A 15,035-nucleotide genomic window follows, 5' to 3' on the forward strand; every position below is an offset into this window, starting at 1 on the left:
ACAAAGAGATACAGATACACACAGAGAGACACAGAGAGAGACACACACACACAGACACACAGAGATACAGATACACACAGAGACACACACAGACAAACACAGACACACACACACAGAGACACACACAAACACAGAGAGACACACACAGATACACACAGAGAGACACACACAGACAAACACAGACACACACAGACAAACACAGAGATACAGATACACACAGAGAGACACAGAGAGAGACACACACAGAGACACAGACAAACACAGAGATACAGATACACACAGAGAGACACAGAGAGAGAGACACACACAGACACACAGAGACACAGACAAACACAGAGATACAGATACACACAGAGAGACACAGAGAGAGACACACACACAGACACACAGAGACACACACAGACACATAGAGAGACACAGACAAACACACAGACACACACAGAGACACAGATACACACACAGAGACACACACAGAGAGACACAGATACACACAGAGAGACACACACACACAGAGACACACACAGACACACAGAGAGACACATAGACACACACACACACACACACACACACACACACACACACACACACACACACACACACACACACACACACACACACACACACACAGACACACACACACACAGACATGGTGTGTGAACTCCCGCCTTCTCAAAGTCTGACATATCATTCATGGTTGTTCTTCATGCGCCAGGACTTGGATCTGATCCAAGAACAGTCCATGGGCTCAGAGCCTGACTTAGCGCCACCCGTCCCCAGTAACCCCGGAGTCCACGTTCCTGTCTCACTTCCTTCCTGCACCTCCAGGAGCACATTGTCCTGTTTGTGGTGTGGAACTGTAATACACACTTGTCCACAGACCATCACATCATGAAAGGAGCATGACGGTCCTCTGAGTGGGCTCGTAGAGGCCGGTTACTGATCCACAGACACAGTCGGGCTTCAGGAGAGTGTTGTTGTTGGAGTCTTTTCATTTCTTAACACGCAGTACTGTCGCTGTGCCTTTGCAACATGGTGCAGTTCCATTTCATGATGTTCAGCACCTTCCTGCACAGGTTACTTCCAGAAGTGCCCCTCCAGTGCAATGTGCAATGTTCACAGACACAGACAATCACACACACACACAAACACACGCCTGCTTCAGATGGCATGGCCAGGAAGGAATGTAGTGTTAGCAGAAGCAGAGCCATCGTGGACAGTCAAGGACTGACAGGGGCAATGTGACAGCCGAGCACACACACACGTGCACATGCACACACAGTGCTGAGCAAACAACCCAGTGGAAGAACACTCAGTGAGTCAGTGCCCACAGGATCCATTAGTAACACAACACACACACACACACACACACAGGTGGAGACAAACGATGACGGTGTGACAGGGACGGATGTGGCTGTGACTTGGAGGATGCCCCGTGTCCACAGCATGTCTCATAGCTGCTGTCAGATGTGAACAGGGACAGGAGACACTGTCTGTGTGTAAAGAAACACACTCACAAACATCTGCGTCTGGAGAAGAATATGTTTTGTTGCTTTCTTTGTGAAGTGATTTTATTGATTCGGCCACAGGTAATAAATAACGTCACTTCGACCTTCAACAAGCTGGTTTACTTATCAGGGTCAAATAACCAAAGAGACAAATGGACACGTGTCTCATGCAGTAATTTCACTGCTTTTCTGTTTTTGCAGCATCAAGAACACGATTTATTCATCTGTGATGTTCCTTTCTCCTTATGTTTGATATTTGTGATTGATTGATTGGCTCACAGATCAATGCATGATATTGCACCTCCTCCCTGTATGGACCTCAGACCTCGATGTCACCGTGCAGCATGTGTTCGGTGTCTGCATGTTAAATAATGTAGGTGGACGCAGAGAGCAACAGGACACACGATCGTGTCACTACAGTTCAGTTAGCACAATGATTCCCCCCAACATACGGGCACCAATTATCAAGGATCAGCTTTAACACTGTGTGCATACAGTGCACCTGTAGGTGGCGCCCTGTGGCCACCATGTTGCAAGCCTTCACAACTGCAGGATGAAGGGGTGAACCCACCCACAGTGACACCTTGTGCAATACGCCCAGACACACTCCAACACAGTTTACCCATGATACACCTTGACATGTTTGTCAAGTAGACATACGTCTTAACAGGGGGGCAGGAGGTTTAAAAAAGGACACAAGTTCACCACAGAGACTGCAGTGCCCAAAAAATGGGTCTTCTCAAGTGTTGCAATCAGGATATCCAGTAATTTCACAAAGATCATAGCATTGTCTACAAAGTCAAGATCAGCAAACCTTTCCACACCAAGAAAAACCCCTGGTGCCCAAAACCCAATCCAGTACCCAGTCCATGCAAGCAGGGAACAGTGTAGGAGCCAGAATTTATCACCAATTAACACCAGACCTTACTGGGAAAAGCTGAGCGTCTCTGTCCGCGCTCCATACACTATCTGAGTTTAGGCTGGCTGTGATGTCCAGCAACTACTTGGGAATCCAAGAATTATCAGGATTTCCCAGAGAGCAGTCTGATCACCTGAATCAAATGGAAGCCAGCAAGTAGCTGATACTAAATCCTACTAAGAATAATCCGTGTCAGCACCTTCCTTGGCAGGGAGAGCAGCGTGAAACCCCTATTATCAATGCGGTAACCCTTTCCTTTCCAGATTGGGATAAAAAGTCCTTTCTTCCAGTTTGTAGAGATAAACCCATCTCTCAGATCGAAACAAAGATTGTTTGCAACACCAAGAGAACAACATCTCCATTTGCATGGAGGAACGCAGCAGGAAGCGTTTCCTGCCCTCAGCTATTTCATGGGCTTTGAGATCTCACTAACATTTGGTGGTTCACAGCTGACTGGAGAATCAGTCACAAGAAGTCTGGCACTGCAGATGTCAAACCTCCCTGCAGAAGCATCAGCCTGATACAACTGCCCACATGACAGTACAGCAGAGGCATCTGTCAGGACTAAACCATATTCTGTCGTAACTGCAGTGGGAGGTGATGTGGGTGTTTGAGACCAGAGGATCCTTTGTTCCAACCCCAGTCACACTGCAAAATCACTAAGGACCCTTGAGCAAGATCCTTCCCCAAGTTGCTCCAGGTGTGTAGTGAGCACCTTGCATGACAGCACCCTAACACTGGTGTGTGTGTGTGTGTGTGTGTGTGTGTGTGTGTGTGTGTGTGTGTGTGTGTGTGTGTGTGTGTGTGTGTGTGTGTGTGTGTGTGTGTGTGTGTGTGAATAGGTGAATGTGAAGCATCATTGTAAAGTGCTTGGAGTTTGCTTTGAATTCAGATGTGAAAGCACTATACAAATGCAGTGCACTCATTTACAGTGAGATGAGGTACAGACTTGGAGGAATGAACTGCTTTGATTCTTCTGAAAGCGGACCTAGGGTCACTAGACCACAGATGGTGTGTCACCTGATCACAGATCCTTCAAACAAATGCTGCCTTGTCCATTCTCTGGGCCATGACTGGACAATTGCTCAGCTCCCTGCCCAGCCTAGAACATCTACCAAGCCTTGCACTACAACATCTCTGGATGATATTAGAGTGCCCACAGATATGAAACATCTCCTCCTATGGACACTGGTGACTCCATTAGCAACTTTCAATATGAGTGAACAGAATAACTTCCACAATCCATAAGGATGGCCAATTGTGTCCATGTCTGCAAGCCCTCCAACCAGATTGGACACAAAATCCTGAGAAATGGTCTGAGCATGGAACCTGGCCAGATTTAATGCACTGAGTACATAATAGCCTGTGAGACTTCAAGTGAATCCTCAGGGAAGCTACAAAACCAGGCACGCCTGTAGGTCCTACAGTTCTGCAGAATTCTCCAGGGTTTTCCCAAAAGGACACAGTCCATCTTCTTCACAAGACCTCAAGCATTAGAATACCACAACTACCAGATCCAGGCAAACCAATGCAGTCCTTATAATCAACCCCGCTGGTGCCAGTGGTCACTGACTTCAGTTTCACTGCACACAAAGAGTAAATAACGCAAAAAACAGACTTACCCTCTTTGAATTTTTTACGTTGCTGGAACCAAACCATTTTTTTCTAATAGGCCTAATGACGGGCTGCATTACTGCTTTCATTATGTTTTTCATTCATTGTTTCAGACAAAATGATGACTTGATTAATTAAGCAAGATTAATTAATTACTGCCATCAAAAGCAGGGGTTTTTCTAAGAAAATTTAGCAAGAACGCAACAACAGAGGCAAGGGAGTGGAGCAACTGAGGAGGGGGGGATGTAGAAAGGGGGCCCTCTCCCCTTTCGTAGTGCAGAGCTTTTGAAAATATGAGGTCAAAATGGGGCATTCTGGGGCCTCTTGAAGGATCGGAACAACAACGAGTGTGGAAGCAAGTGTGAAATAGGACATGGTACAGTCTTAGTGTCATTTTGCCACGTTTTTGTTATATTGGAAAAAATATAATGCTTAAAAAAATGGCATTTTGGCAAGGGGCACAGGACCAAAACAAGGGGGCACGGTGCAAAAACAAGGGGGGCGCAGCACCAAAATAAAGGGGCATGGTGCCAAAACAAAGGTGCGTGGCATCAAAATAAAGGGGCACACAGCTAAAACAAGGGGGCGCACAGTCAAAAGGGGCAAGGGGCGCGCAGCAAAAACAAGGGGGTGCAGCATGAAAACAAAGGGGCACGGTGCGAAAACAAAGGGGTGCAGCATCAAACCAAAGGGGCGCACAGTCAAAACAAGGGGGCAGAGCCAAAACAAGGGGGCGGGCAGCTAAAACAAGGGGGCACAGCCAAAACATGGCAGCAGGCAGCCAAAACAAGGTGGCGTACAGCCAAAACAAGGCAGCATGCAGCCAAAACAAGGGGGCACAGCCAAAACAAAAGGGCATGCAGTTAAAACAAAGGGGTGCAGCCAAAACAAGGGGACGCACAATCAAAACGAGGCGGCACACAGGCAAAACAAGAGGCCACACAGCTAAGACAAGTGGGCACCCAGTCAAACCAAGTGGGCGCGACACCAAAACAAAGGGGCACTGCACCAAAACAAGGGGGTGCACAGCTAAATCAAGGGGGCGTACAGCCAAAACAAGGGGGTGTGGCACCAAAACAAAGGGGTGCGCAGCTAAATCAAGGGAACACAGCCAAAGCAAGGGGGCACGCAGCCAAAACAAGAGAGCAAGCAGCCAAAACAAGGGGGAATGCAGCCACAACAAGGAGGCGTGCAGCCAAAACAAGGGGGCACATAGCCAAAACAAGGGGGCATGCAGCCAAAACAAGGAGGCATGCAGCCAAAACAAGGGGACATATAGCCAAAACAAGGGGGCATGCAGCTACAACAAGGAGGCGTGCAGCCAAAACAAGGGGGCATGCAGCCAAAACAAGGAGGCGTGCAGCCAAAACAAGGGGACATATAGCCAAAACAAGGGGGCATGCAGCCACAACAAGGAGGCGTGCAGCCAAAACAAGGGGGCATGCAGCCAAAACAAGGAGGCATGCAGCCAAAACAAGGGGACATATAGCCAAAACAAGGGGGCATGCAGCCAAAACAAGGAGGCATGCAGCCAAAACAAGGGGACATATAGCCAAAACAAGGGGGCATGCAGCTACAACAAGGAGGCGTGCAGCCAAAACAAGGGGGCATGCAGCCAAAACAAGGAGGCGTGCAGCCAAAACAAGGGGACATATAGCCAAAACAAGGGGGTATGCAGCCACAACAAGGAGGCATGCAGCCAAAACAAGGGGACATATAGCCAAAACAAGGGGGTATGCAGCCACAACAAGGAGGTGTGCAGCCAAAACAAGGGGGCATGCAGCCAAAACAAGGAGGCATGCAGCCACAACAAGGAGGTGTGCAGCCAAAACAAGGGGGCATGCAGCCAAAACAAGGAGGCGTGAAGCCAAAACAAGGGGACATATAGCCAAAACAAGGGGGTATGCAGCCACAACAAGGAGGCATGCAGCCAAAACAAGGGGACATATAGCCAAAACAAGGGGGTATGCAGCCACAACAAGGAGGGGTGCAGCCAAAACAAGGGGGCATGCAGCCAAAACAAGGAGGCGTGCAGCCAAAACAAGGGGGCACATAGCCAAAACAAGGGGGCATGCAGCCAAAACAAGGAGGCGTGCAGCCAAAACAAGGGGACATATAGCCAAAACAAGGGGGCATGCAACTACAACAAGGAGGCGTGCTGCCAAAACAAGGGGGCATGCAGCCAAAACAAGGGGGCATGCAGCTACAACAAGGAGGTGTGCAGCCAAAACAAGGGGGCATGCAGCCAAAACAAGGGGGCATGCAGCCACAACAAGGAGGTGTGCAGCCAAAACAAGGAGGCATGCAGCCAAAACAAGGAGGCATGCAGCCAAAACAAGGAGGCATGCAGCCAAAACAAGGGGGCATGCAGCCAAAACAAGGGGTCGTGGTGCCCCTATTTCCCAGTTAAAAAAATAACCCTGGTCAAAAGGAAACAAACATTTTCAACCTTTTTACTGATGAAAGGAATCACAAACAGAGAGCACTTACTGGTACAAAGTGTTGACTTGATGGCTGAGGGACTTTACGCAGAGTCAATATCACATGTGAAATCAAAATTATTTTTAATATGATGCCTCACATGCCCAGAAAATGATCTGATTAATTCTACCAGGCTGCTGGAAAAATGGCTCACAATCACAGATGTGCTCCTAGAGGGTCAGACTGTCAGAGTCTCACACACACACACACACACACACACACACACACACACACACACACACACACACACACACACACACACACACACACACACACACACACACACACACACAGTGCCTTGCTCAAGGGCAGAGTCCAAGCAACACTTCTCACCTTGCTCCTGATCTGACCAGAGGTGGACACTTTCCGGATCAGTTTCTGAGGTCCTTCCTGCTCTGCTTCGCTGTCTGAAGACTCGTCCCCTGGACCGGACATGGTGACAGCGCTCACTGTGTGTGTGGAGATCGCTGCTGTGGACGCGAGCCCTTTCTCTGGCACCTGTAGTGGAAGGGGACAAAAGTAGTCAAGGTTACAGTGGTCCTGGTATCTCTTGTCTGCCATCTCTCACAACACGTGGACTGTGTCCGTGGAGTGGATGCAGCATATCAGAATTGAGACAAAGAGTCCATGAACACAATCCACACACCAAGCTCACATACAGAGCTCACACACAGAGCATATACACAGACACACACACACAGAGCCCACACACAGAGCATATACACAGAACACACACAGAGCCCACACACAGAGCATATACACAGACACACACACAGAGCCCACACACAGAGCATATACACAGAGCCCACACACAGAGCATATACACAGAGCATGTACACAGAGCACATACACAGAGCCCACACACAGAGCATGTACACAGAGCACATACACAGAGCCCACACACAGAGCATATACACAGAGCACACACACAGAGCCCACACATAGAGCATATACACAGCGCGCACACACAGAGCCCTCACACAGAGCATATACACAGCACACACAGAGCCCACACACAGAGCATATACACAGACCACACACACAGAGCATATACACAGAGCCCACACACAGAGCATGTACACAGAGCACATACACACAGCCCACAACACAGAGCCCTCACACAGGGCCCACACAAAGAGCACACACACAGAGCATATACACAGAGCCCACACACAGAGCATGTACACAGAGCACATACACACAGCCCACAACACAGAGCCCTCACACAGGGCCCACACAAAGAGCACACACACAGAGCATATACACAGAGCCCACACATAGAGCATATACACAGAGCACACACACAGAGCCCTCACACAGGGCCCACACAAAGAGCACACACACAGCACATGCACAGAGCCCACAAAATGAACCCACGAACAGAGCCCACACACAGAGCTCACACAGAGCACACACACAGAGCCCACACACACAGCATATACACAGAGCACACACACAGAGCCCACACACAGAGCATATACACACAGCACACACACAGAGCCCACACACAGAACATATACACAGCACACACAGAGCCCACACACAGAGCATATACACAGACCACACACACAGAGCACACACACAGAGCATGTACACAGAGCCCACACACAGAGCATGTACACAGAGCACATACACAGAGCCCACAACACAGAGCACTCACACAGAACCCACACAAAGAGCACACACACAGAGCATATACACAGAGCCCACACACAGGGCATGTACACAGAGCACATACACACAGCCTACAACACAGAGCCATCACACAGGGCCCACACAATGAGCACACACATAGAGCATATACACAGAGCACACACACAGAGCCCACACATAGAGCATATACACAGAACACACACACAGGGCCCACAAACAGAGCTCACACAGAGCACACACAAAGAGCTCATACACAGAGCCCATCCACAAAGCTCACATACAGAGCACACACACAGAGCTCACACACAGAGCATATACACAGAGCTCACATACAGAGCACACACACAGAGCTCCCACACAGAGCATATACACAGAGCTCACATACAGAGCACACACACAGAGCTCACACACAGAGCATATACACAGAGCTCACATACAGAGCACACACACAGCTCACACAGAGCATATACACAGAGCTCACATACAGAGCACACACACAGAGCTCCCACACAGAGCATATACACAGAGCTCACATACAGAGCACACACACAGAGCATATACACCAAGCTCACATACAGAGCACACACATAGAGCTGACACACAGAGCATATACACAGAACACACACAGAGCATATACACCAAGCTCACATACAGAACACACACAAAGAGCTCATACACAGAGCCCTTCCACAGAGCTCACATACAGAGCACACACAGAGCTCACACACAGAGCATATACACAGAGCTCACATACAGAGCACACACAGAGCTCACAGAGCATATCCACAGAGCTCACATACAGAGCACACACACAGAGCATATACACAGAACACACAGAGCCCCCACACAGAGCTCACATACAGAGCACAGACACAGAGCTTACACACAGAGCATATACACAGAGCACACACACAGAGCCCACACACAGAGCAGACACACAGAGCACATACACAGAGCCTTCACACAGGGCCCACACAAAGAGATCACACACAGAGCACACACAGCACATGCACAGAGCCCACAAAATGAACCCACGAACAGAGCCCATCCACAGAGCTCACATACAGAGCACAAACACAGAGCTCACATACAGAGCATATACACAGAGCCCACACACAGAGCTCACACACAGAGCACACAAAATGAAGCCACGATCAACGCACACACATAGAGCCCACACACAGAGCTCACACAGTGCTCACACACAGAGCACACACACAAAGCCTACACACAGAGCTCACACACAGAGCACATACACAGACCCCACACAAACAGCCCTCACACAGGACCCACACAAAGCGCTCACACACAGAGCGCACACACAGCACATGCACAAAGCCCACAAAATGAACCCACGAACAGAGCCCACACACAGAGCTCACACACAGAGCACACACAGAGCCCACAAATTGAACCCACACACAGAGCACAGAAAGCCCACAAATTGAACCCACGCACAAATCACACGCAAAGCTCACACACACAAATCCCACAAACTGAACCCACTCACAGAGCACACAGAGTACATGCACAGAGCTCACACAAAGAGCACAAGCACAAAGCTCACACACAGAGCACACGCCCGAAAGCACGCACAGAGCACACACACACAGCTCACGCGCAAAGCACACACACAGAAGCCACAAAATGTACCAAAACGCAGAGCACACACAGAGCTCACACACACAGCATACACACAAAACACAACCAGAGCTTACACACAGAGCCCACACATACTGCCCACACACAGAGCCCACAAAATGAACCTATGCACAGAGCACACACACAGAGCACACGCACAGAGCTAACACAGATCTCACAAAATGAACCCACGCACGGAGCACACACACAGAGCAATGACACAGAGCTCACACACAGAAACATGACAGCTCTACTCCAAGTCCCTACCGGATCGTTGAGCTACTCACCCTGTCCTGGAGTGTAAGCTCCGATACCAGATGGCGGAATCTAATTTCTGCCACTTGTACATGACTTTGCTCTCTGGGGTATTACCCAAAGTTCTTGTACAGATAGATAGGTGAGAGTAACAGCATAAATCAAGAGTCTCGTCTTCCAGCTCAGCTCTTCCTTCACCACAAGGTGTCATAATGACTTGTTTTAAAAGTGATTACTACATTCATTTTGATGTAGTTATGATAAAATCATTCTGAGAAAAGGGAATGCAGCTGATCCACACTCACACAGCATGTAAAAAAAAGACTCTAGCTCCTGCTGTAGCTGCGCACTCACGCAGTTGATACAGTTACAGCCTTGTGTTCTGTGACAGACCACAGGCTCAGTTCTGGATCCAACCCCAGAACAAAAACCTCTGTTCTTGTTAAAGGGGTTGAGGACAAAGTGTCCGCCGTTTCTTCCCTGTACAGCCATGAGCCCAGTGGACTGAGTGTAGCACTTGCATGGTGCAAGCGTCTGCTTTCCAGGATCAGCGGAAAGGGTGATCAGTCAAATTATTACGTCCGCCAAGGATGTAATAAAATCATCAGAGTTTATTTATTTATTTACCTGTCTGTCTGTCTGACTGTTAGCAAGATTACATCAAAACCACTGCACAGATTTTGATTAAATTTTCACTACAAACAGACATTTGGTGAAGGAAGATTCCATTAAATTTTGGAGGTGATCTGGATCAAGACTTCCCTCTATATAGGCTCTGAAGAATTACAGCAAAATTACTTCAAGAACACCTTGCTTTTCATTCAAGTCCACAGACAAAATATTCATATTTTAATGATTTATTCAGTTATTTTAAAAAACAAAAAGCAAAGAAGCATTTTTTTTTAATTTGCTGGTCCATGGCTTAAAAACCATAGCCAATGTGAGAGGTGGGTTTTGTGATCCCTGACACCCCTACTCATTATACATAACTTTACAGCTTAAAATGTCATAAACGAAGTATTTGTCGTGGAAGACGGAAACTAGCTAGACACACCAAAACCGTTTCTTGTACCAGGCTGTAAACATGTTTACTGCTGCTCCGAAGTTAGACATTTTAACATGTGCTTCAACGGGAATCTGCTCATTTTTTGAGCCAGCCTCAAGTGGCCAGTCAAGGAACTGCAAGTTTTAATTCTTGCAGGTTTGCCTCATTTGGGACCACTGAAGCTTTGTGCTTGGTCAGACATCAGAAATTCCGAGTTCCCAGTTGCTACTGAATGTAGCATACATATTTATTGATTGAAAAACAGCCAAACCAACCTGACGGCCACAGTGGTTCCCCGTTTGTCCATCAAACATTCAGTGCGCTTATGAGTTGTATCGGACATGGCAACAGCACACTGTGGAAAACTCACTGTTTTTATGATATAAACTGAGAAATGAGAAATGTAAAACTCACTGGTTGTATATGACATGAATGACTAATCATGGCATGAATTACAAATAAAGGGATGAATAAATAACAGTGAAATAACAGCATGAACTGTAAATAAAGGTGTGAATAACAAATAATGTGAATAACAACACAAATGACAAAAAGGGTGTGAATAATAAATAATGTGAATCCCAAATAATGACATGAATAACAAACACTGGGATGCAGTTGAACTGGCTGAATGTTGAGCCACATTTGATTTTGATTTGTTTATTCTGCAAATAATGCATACAAACACGCAACATGTAAATATGACATTAAAAACCAGGATAACACATGAAACACTTATTTCCAATGTGGTCCTTGTAAGTCAAGAGACAATCATGGTTACAGGTACAGTGTTTGTAATACTAACAAATAATAAATAAATAAATAAATAAATAAATATAACAGAGAGATAATAATCCAAAAGTAAAGATGACAATAATATCTATTATTTCCATAATATAATTAACAAAGTACGTACTCATTGAAATGATCTGCTGGTTGTATAAAAATAAACTTCCGTGAACAAATAACATGTGAATAATAATAATAATGTAATAATAATAAGTGTGATAAAGAATGACGGCGGGAATAACAACGTGAATAACGTGCAAAGAATAAAGGTGTGAAAAACAACATATCAAATAGCGCCGTGAATAAAATAAGAGCTAACGAATGAATGTGTGAATAGCAACGTAAACACCAAATAACAGCGTGAATAAACACGTGAAGAACGCGAATAACGCAAAACAGCGTGAAGAACGGATAAGGATGAGGAATAAGGATGAGGAATAACGTCGCGCGGATCAGAGAATAAGCAGAAAAACGGATCGTGGGTTTTTTTTCTCTCTCTCTCTCCCGTGGAAAGAGAGCGGAAGTGGAAAAGCTGAACTGACCAGTTCGTCCCACGCCGGGCTCCGGCTGTAACGGCACGCTTCGTCCATGGTCCGGAGCGGCGCGTCCACGGCACCGTCACGCCGCGTGGATCAGCCTGTACTTCCACTCTGAGCTGCGCCCCGCGCCACGAGCCCAGCCTACCGCGGCCCCACGTGACGCAAAACTCACTCAGGCAGCGGTGACGTCACCCACACGATCTGCGTGGAAATCAAACACGAGCTGATCGCATTAAAAAAAAATGTAAAAAAAGGACAGACAGCCCCCCCCGCACACTTAAACACCCACCCGAATCCACGGCCCTGTGATGAGGACAGTCCACAGTGTGACCTTCAGGGTCAGAGGTCAGTGAAAGGTCCAGTGACTGATGATCAGTCCAATACTGGGAACCGGCCACAGGGCGGCGCTGTTAATGATCACATTCCTCTGATCATAAAGATTCCAATAAGTTAAACTTTGGATTATCATTTTCTTATGAGAATATTACTGAGGATAATTTACGGAGAATAATCTCTTTCAGCCACTGCAGTCTTCTTTTAGAAAATATCATTCCACAGAGACGGCTCTCACTAAAGTGGTGAATGATCTTCTGCTTTCAGTGGATTCAGACACCACTACGGTTCTGGTGCTGTTGGATCTCAATGTCCAGCGGTTTGTCCAGTGTTCTCTTCCACCATCACCAGAGAGTCCAGCTTCATGCCAACCATGGGGCCAGCCCGCCTGATCAGTTTGTCCAGCCTGGATGTGCCCTTCTGGGATGTACTCCCCCTGCAGCACACCACATTGTAGAACCCCAATGGTAAATGGTAAATGGACTGCATTTTTATAGCGCTTTTCCATCTGAATCAGACGCTCAAAGCGCTTTACAATTATGCCTCACATTCACCCCGATGTCAGGGTGCTGCCATACAAGGCGCTCACTACACACCGGGAGTAATAGGGGATTAAAGGCCTTGCCCAAGGGCCCTTAGTGATTTTCCAGTCAGGTGGGGATTTGAACCCATGATCGTCTGGACTCAAGCCCAACACCTTAGCCACTACACCATCCCCAATTCCAATGAAGTTGGGATGCTGTGTGAAATGTAAATAATGTAAATAAAAACAGAATACAATGATTTGCAAATCCTCTTCATATATATTCAACTGAATACACCACAAAGACAAGATATTTAATGTTCAAACTGATAAACTTTGTGCAAATATTTGCTCATTTTGAAATGGATGCCTGCAACACGTTTCAAAAAAGTTGGGACGGGGCAACAAAGGACTTGGAAAGTTGATGAATGCTCAAAGAACACCTGATTGGAAACAGGTGAGTGTCATGATTGGGTATAAAAGGAGCATCCCCAAAAGGCTCAGCCATTCACAAGCAAAGATGGGGTGAGGATCACCACTATGTGAACAACTGCATGAAAAATTAGTCCAACAGTTTAAGAACAATGTTTCTCAACTTTCAATTGCAAGGGATTTTTAGGGATTCCATCACCTACAGTCCATAATATAATCAGAAGATTCAGAGAATCTGGAGAACTTTCTATACATAAGCAGCAAGGCCGAAAACCAACATTGAATGTCTGTGACCTTTGATCCCTCAGGTGGCACTGCATTAAAAACCGACATCATTGTGTAAAGGATCTTACCACGTGGGCTCAGGAACACTTCTGAAAACCATTGTCAGTTAACACAGTTCGTCGCTACATCTACAAGTGCAAGTTAAAACTCTACCATGCAAAGTGAAAGCCAAACATCAACAACATCCAGAAACGCCGCCGCCTTCTCTGGGCCTGAGCTCATTTGAAATGGACAGACGCAAAGTGGAAAAGTGTGCTGTGGTCTGATGAGTCCACATTTCAAATTGTTTTTGGAAATCATGGACGTCATGTCCTCTGGACAAAAGAGGAAAAAGACCATCCAAATTGTTACTGTTGTGTGGGCCGCCAGAAGAGGAGGTACTGCTGGCCCACCACCAGTGGGCGCCCTGCCTGAAGTGCGGGCTTCAGGCACGAGAGGGCGCTGCCACCACGGACACAGCCGGGGGTGACAGCTGTCACTCATTATCTCTTGACAGCTGTCACCCATCTACTCTACATCATCTCACTCCATAAAGACCAGACGTCATCTCCACCTCGTTGCCGAGATATCGTACTTCAGTGGAGGTAACTTTCTCTGCCTTTAGTAATTGATTCTAAGAGCTATTGTTTTGCAGCTTTCAACCAGAGGACCGGCGTGGGTCGCGACTGTTTCGTCCTACATCCGTCAGATAAGTGGTTAAACAGACGCTGCACAAGTGTGTGTTAGAGGTGGAGGTGGCATTCCCACCACCCACACTTGACTGTCTTTGTTCTTCGCCAGCACTACCAGATCCGACAGTCGGGGACGGTGATCACCTGGGAATTCGGGACTTGGCGGCTCCAGTATTCACCAGGTTCGGTGGCGGCGGAAATCGTGTGGTTCCGGCTCTTCTCAGGACAGACGTCTTCTATCCTCGAGCCTGCCCACACGTCACCTTTGTGGATTGACTGTTATCATATTCTGTGATTGTCTGTGTATTCGTTGTGCACCTTCACAACATTAAATTGTTACTTTTTGGCTC

General features: G+C 47.1%; 1 protein-coding gene across 1 annotated transcript in view; it reads right to left on the bottom strand.

The window, feature by feature from the left end:
* The window catches only part of LOC117505996 (diacylglycerol kinase eta-like), a 40,378-nt gene extending 27,769 nt beyond the window's left edge, over positions 1-12,609 (bottom strand). The window contains exons 1-2 of the mRNA XM_034165540.1: positions 12,445-12,609; positions 6,853-7,017 (exon numbers count right to left, since the gene is read on the bottom strand). Of these exons, the coding sequence (XP_034021431.1) occupies positions 6,853-7,017; positions 12,445-12,492 (213 nt within the window). The 5' untranslated portion in view covers positions 12,493-12,609. The remainder of the gene's footprint in view (positions 1-6,852; positions 7,018-12,444) is intronic.
* Positions 12,610-15,035: the final 2,426 nt, after the last annotated feature.

The sequence above is a fragment of the Thalassophryne amazonica genome, unplaced genomic scaffold (genome assembly GCF_902500255.1).
Source record: "Thalassophryne amazonica unplaced genomic scaffold, fThaAma1.1, whole genome shotgun sequence".
NCBI lineage: Eukaryota > Metazoa > Chordata > Actinopteri > Batrachoidiformes > Batrachoididae > Thalassophryne > Thalassophryne amazonica.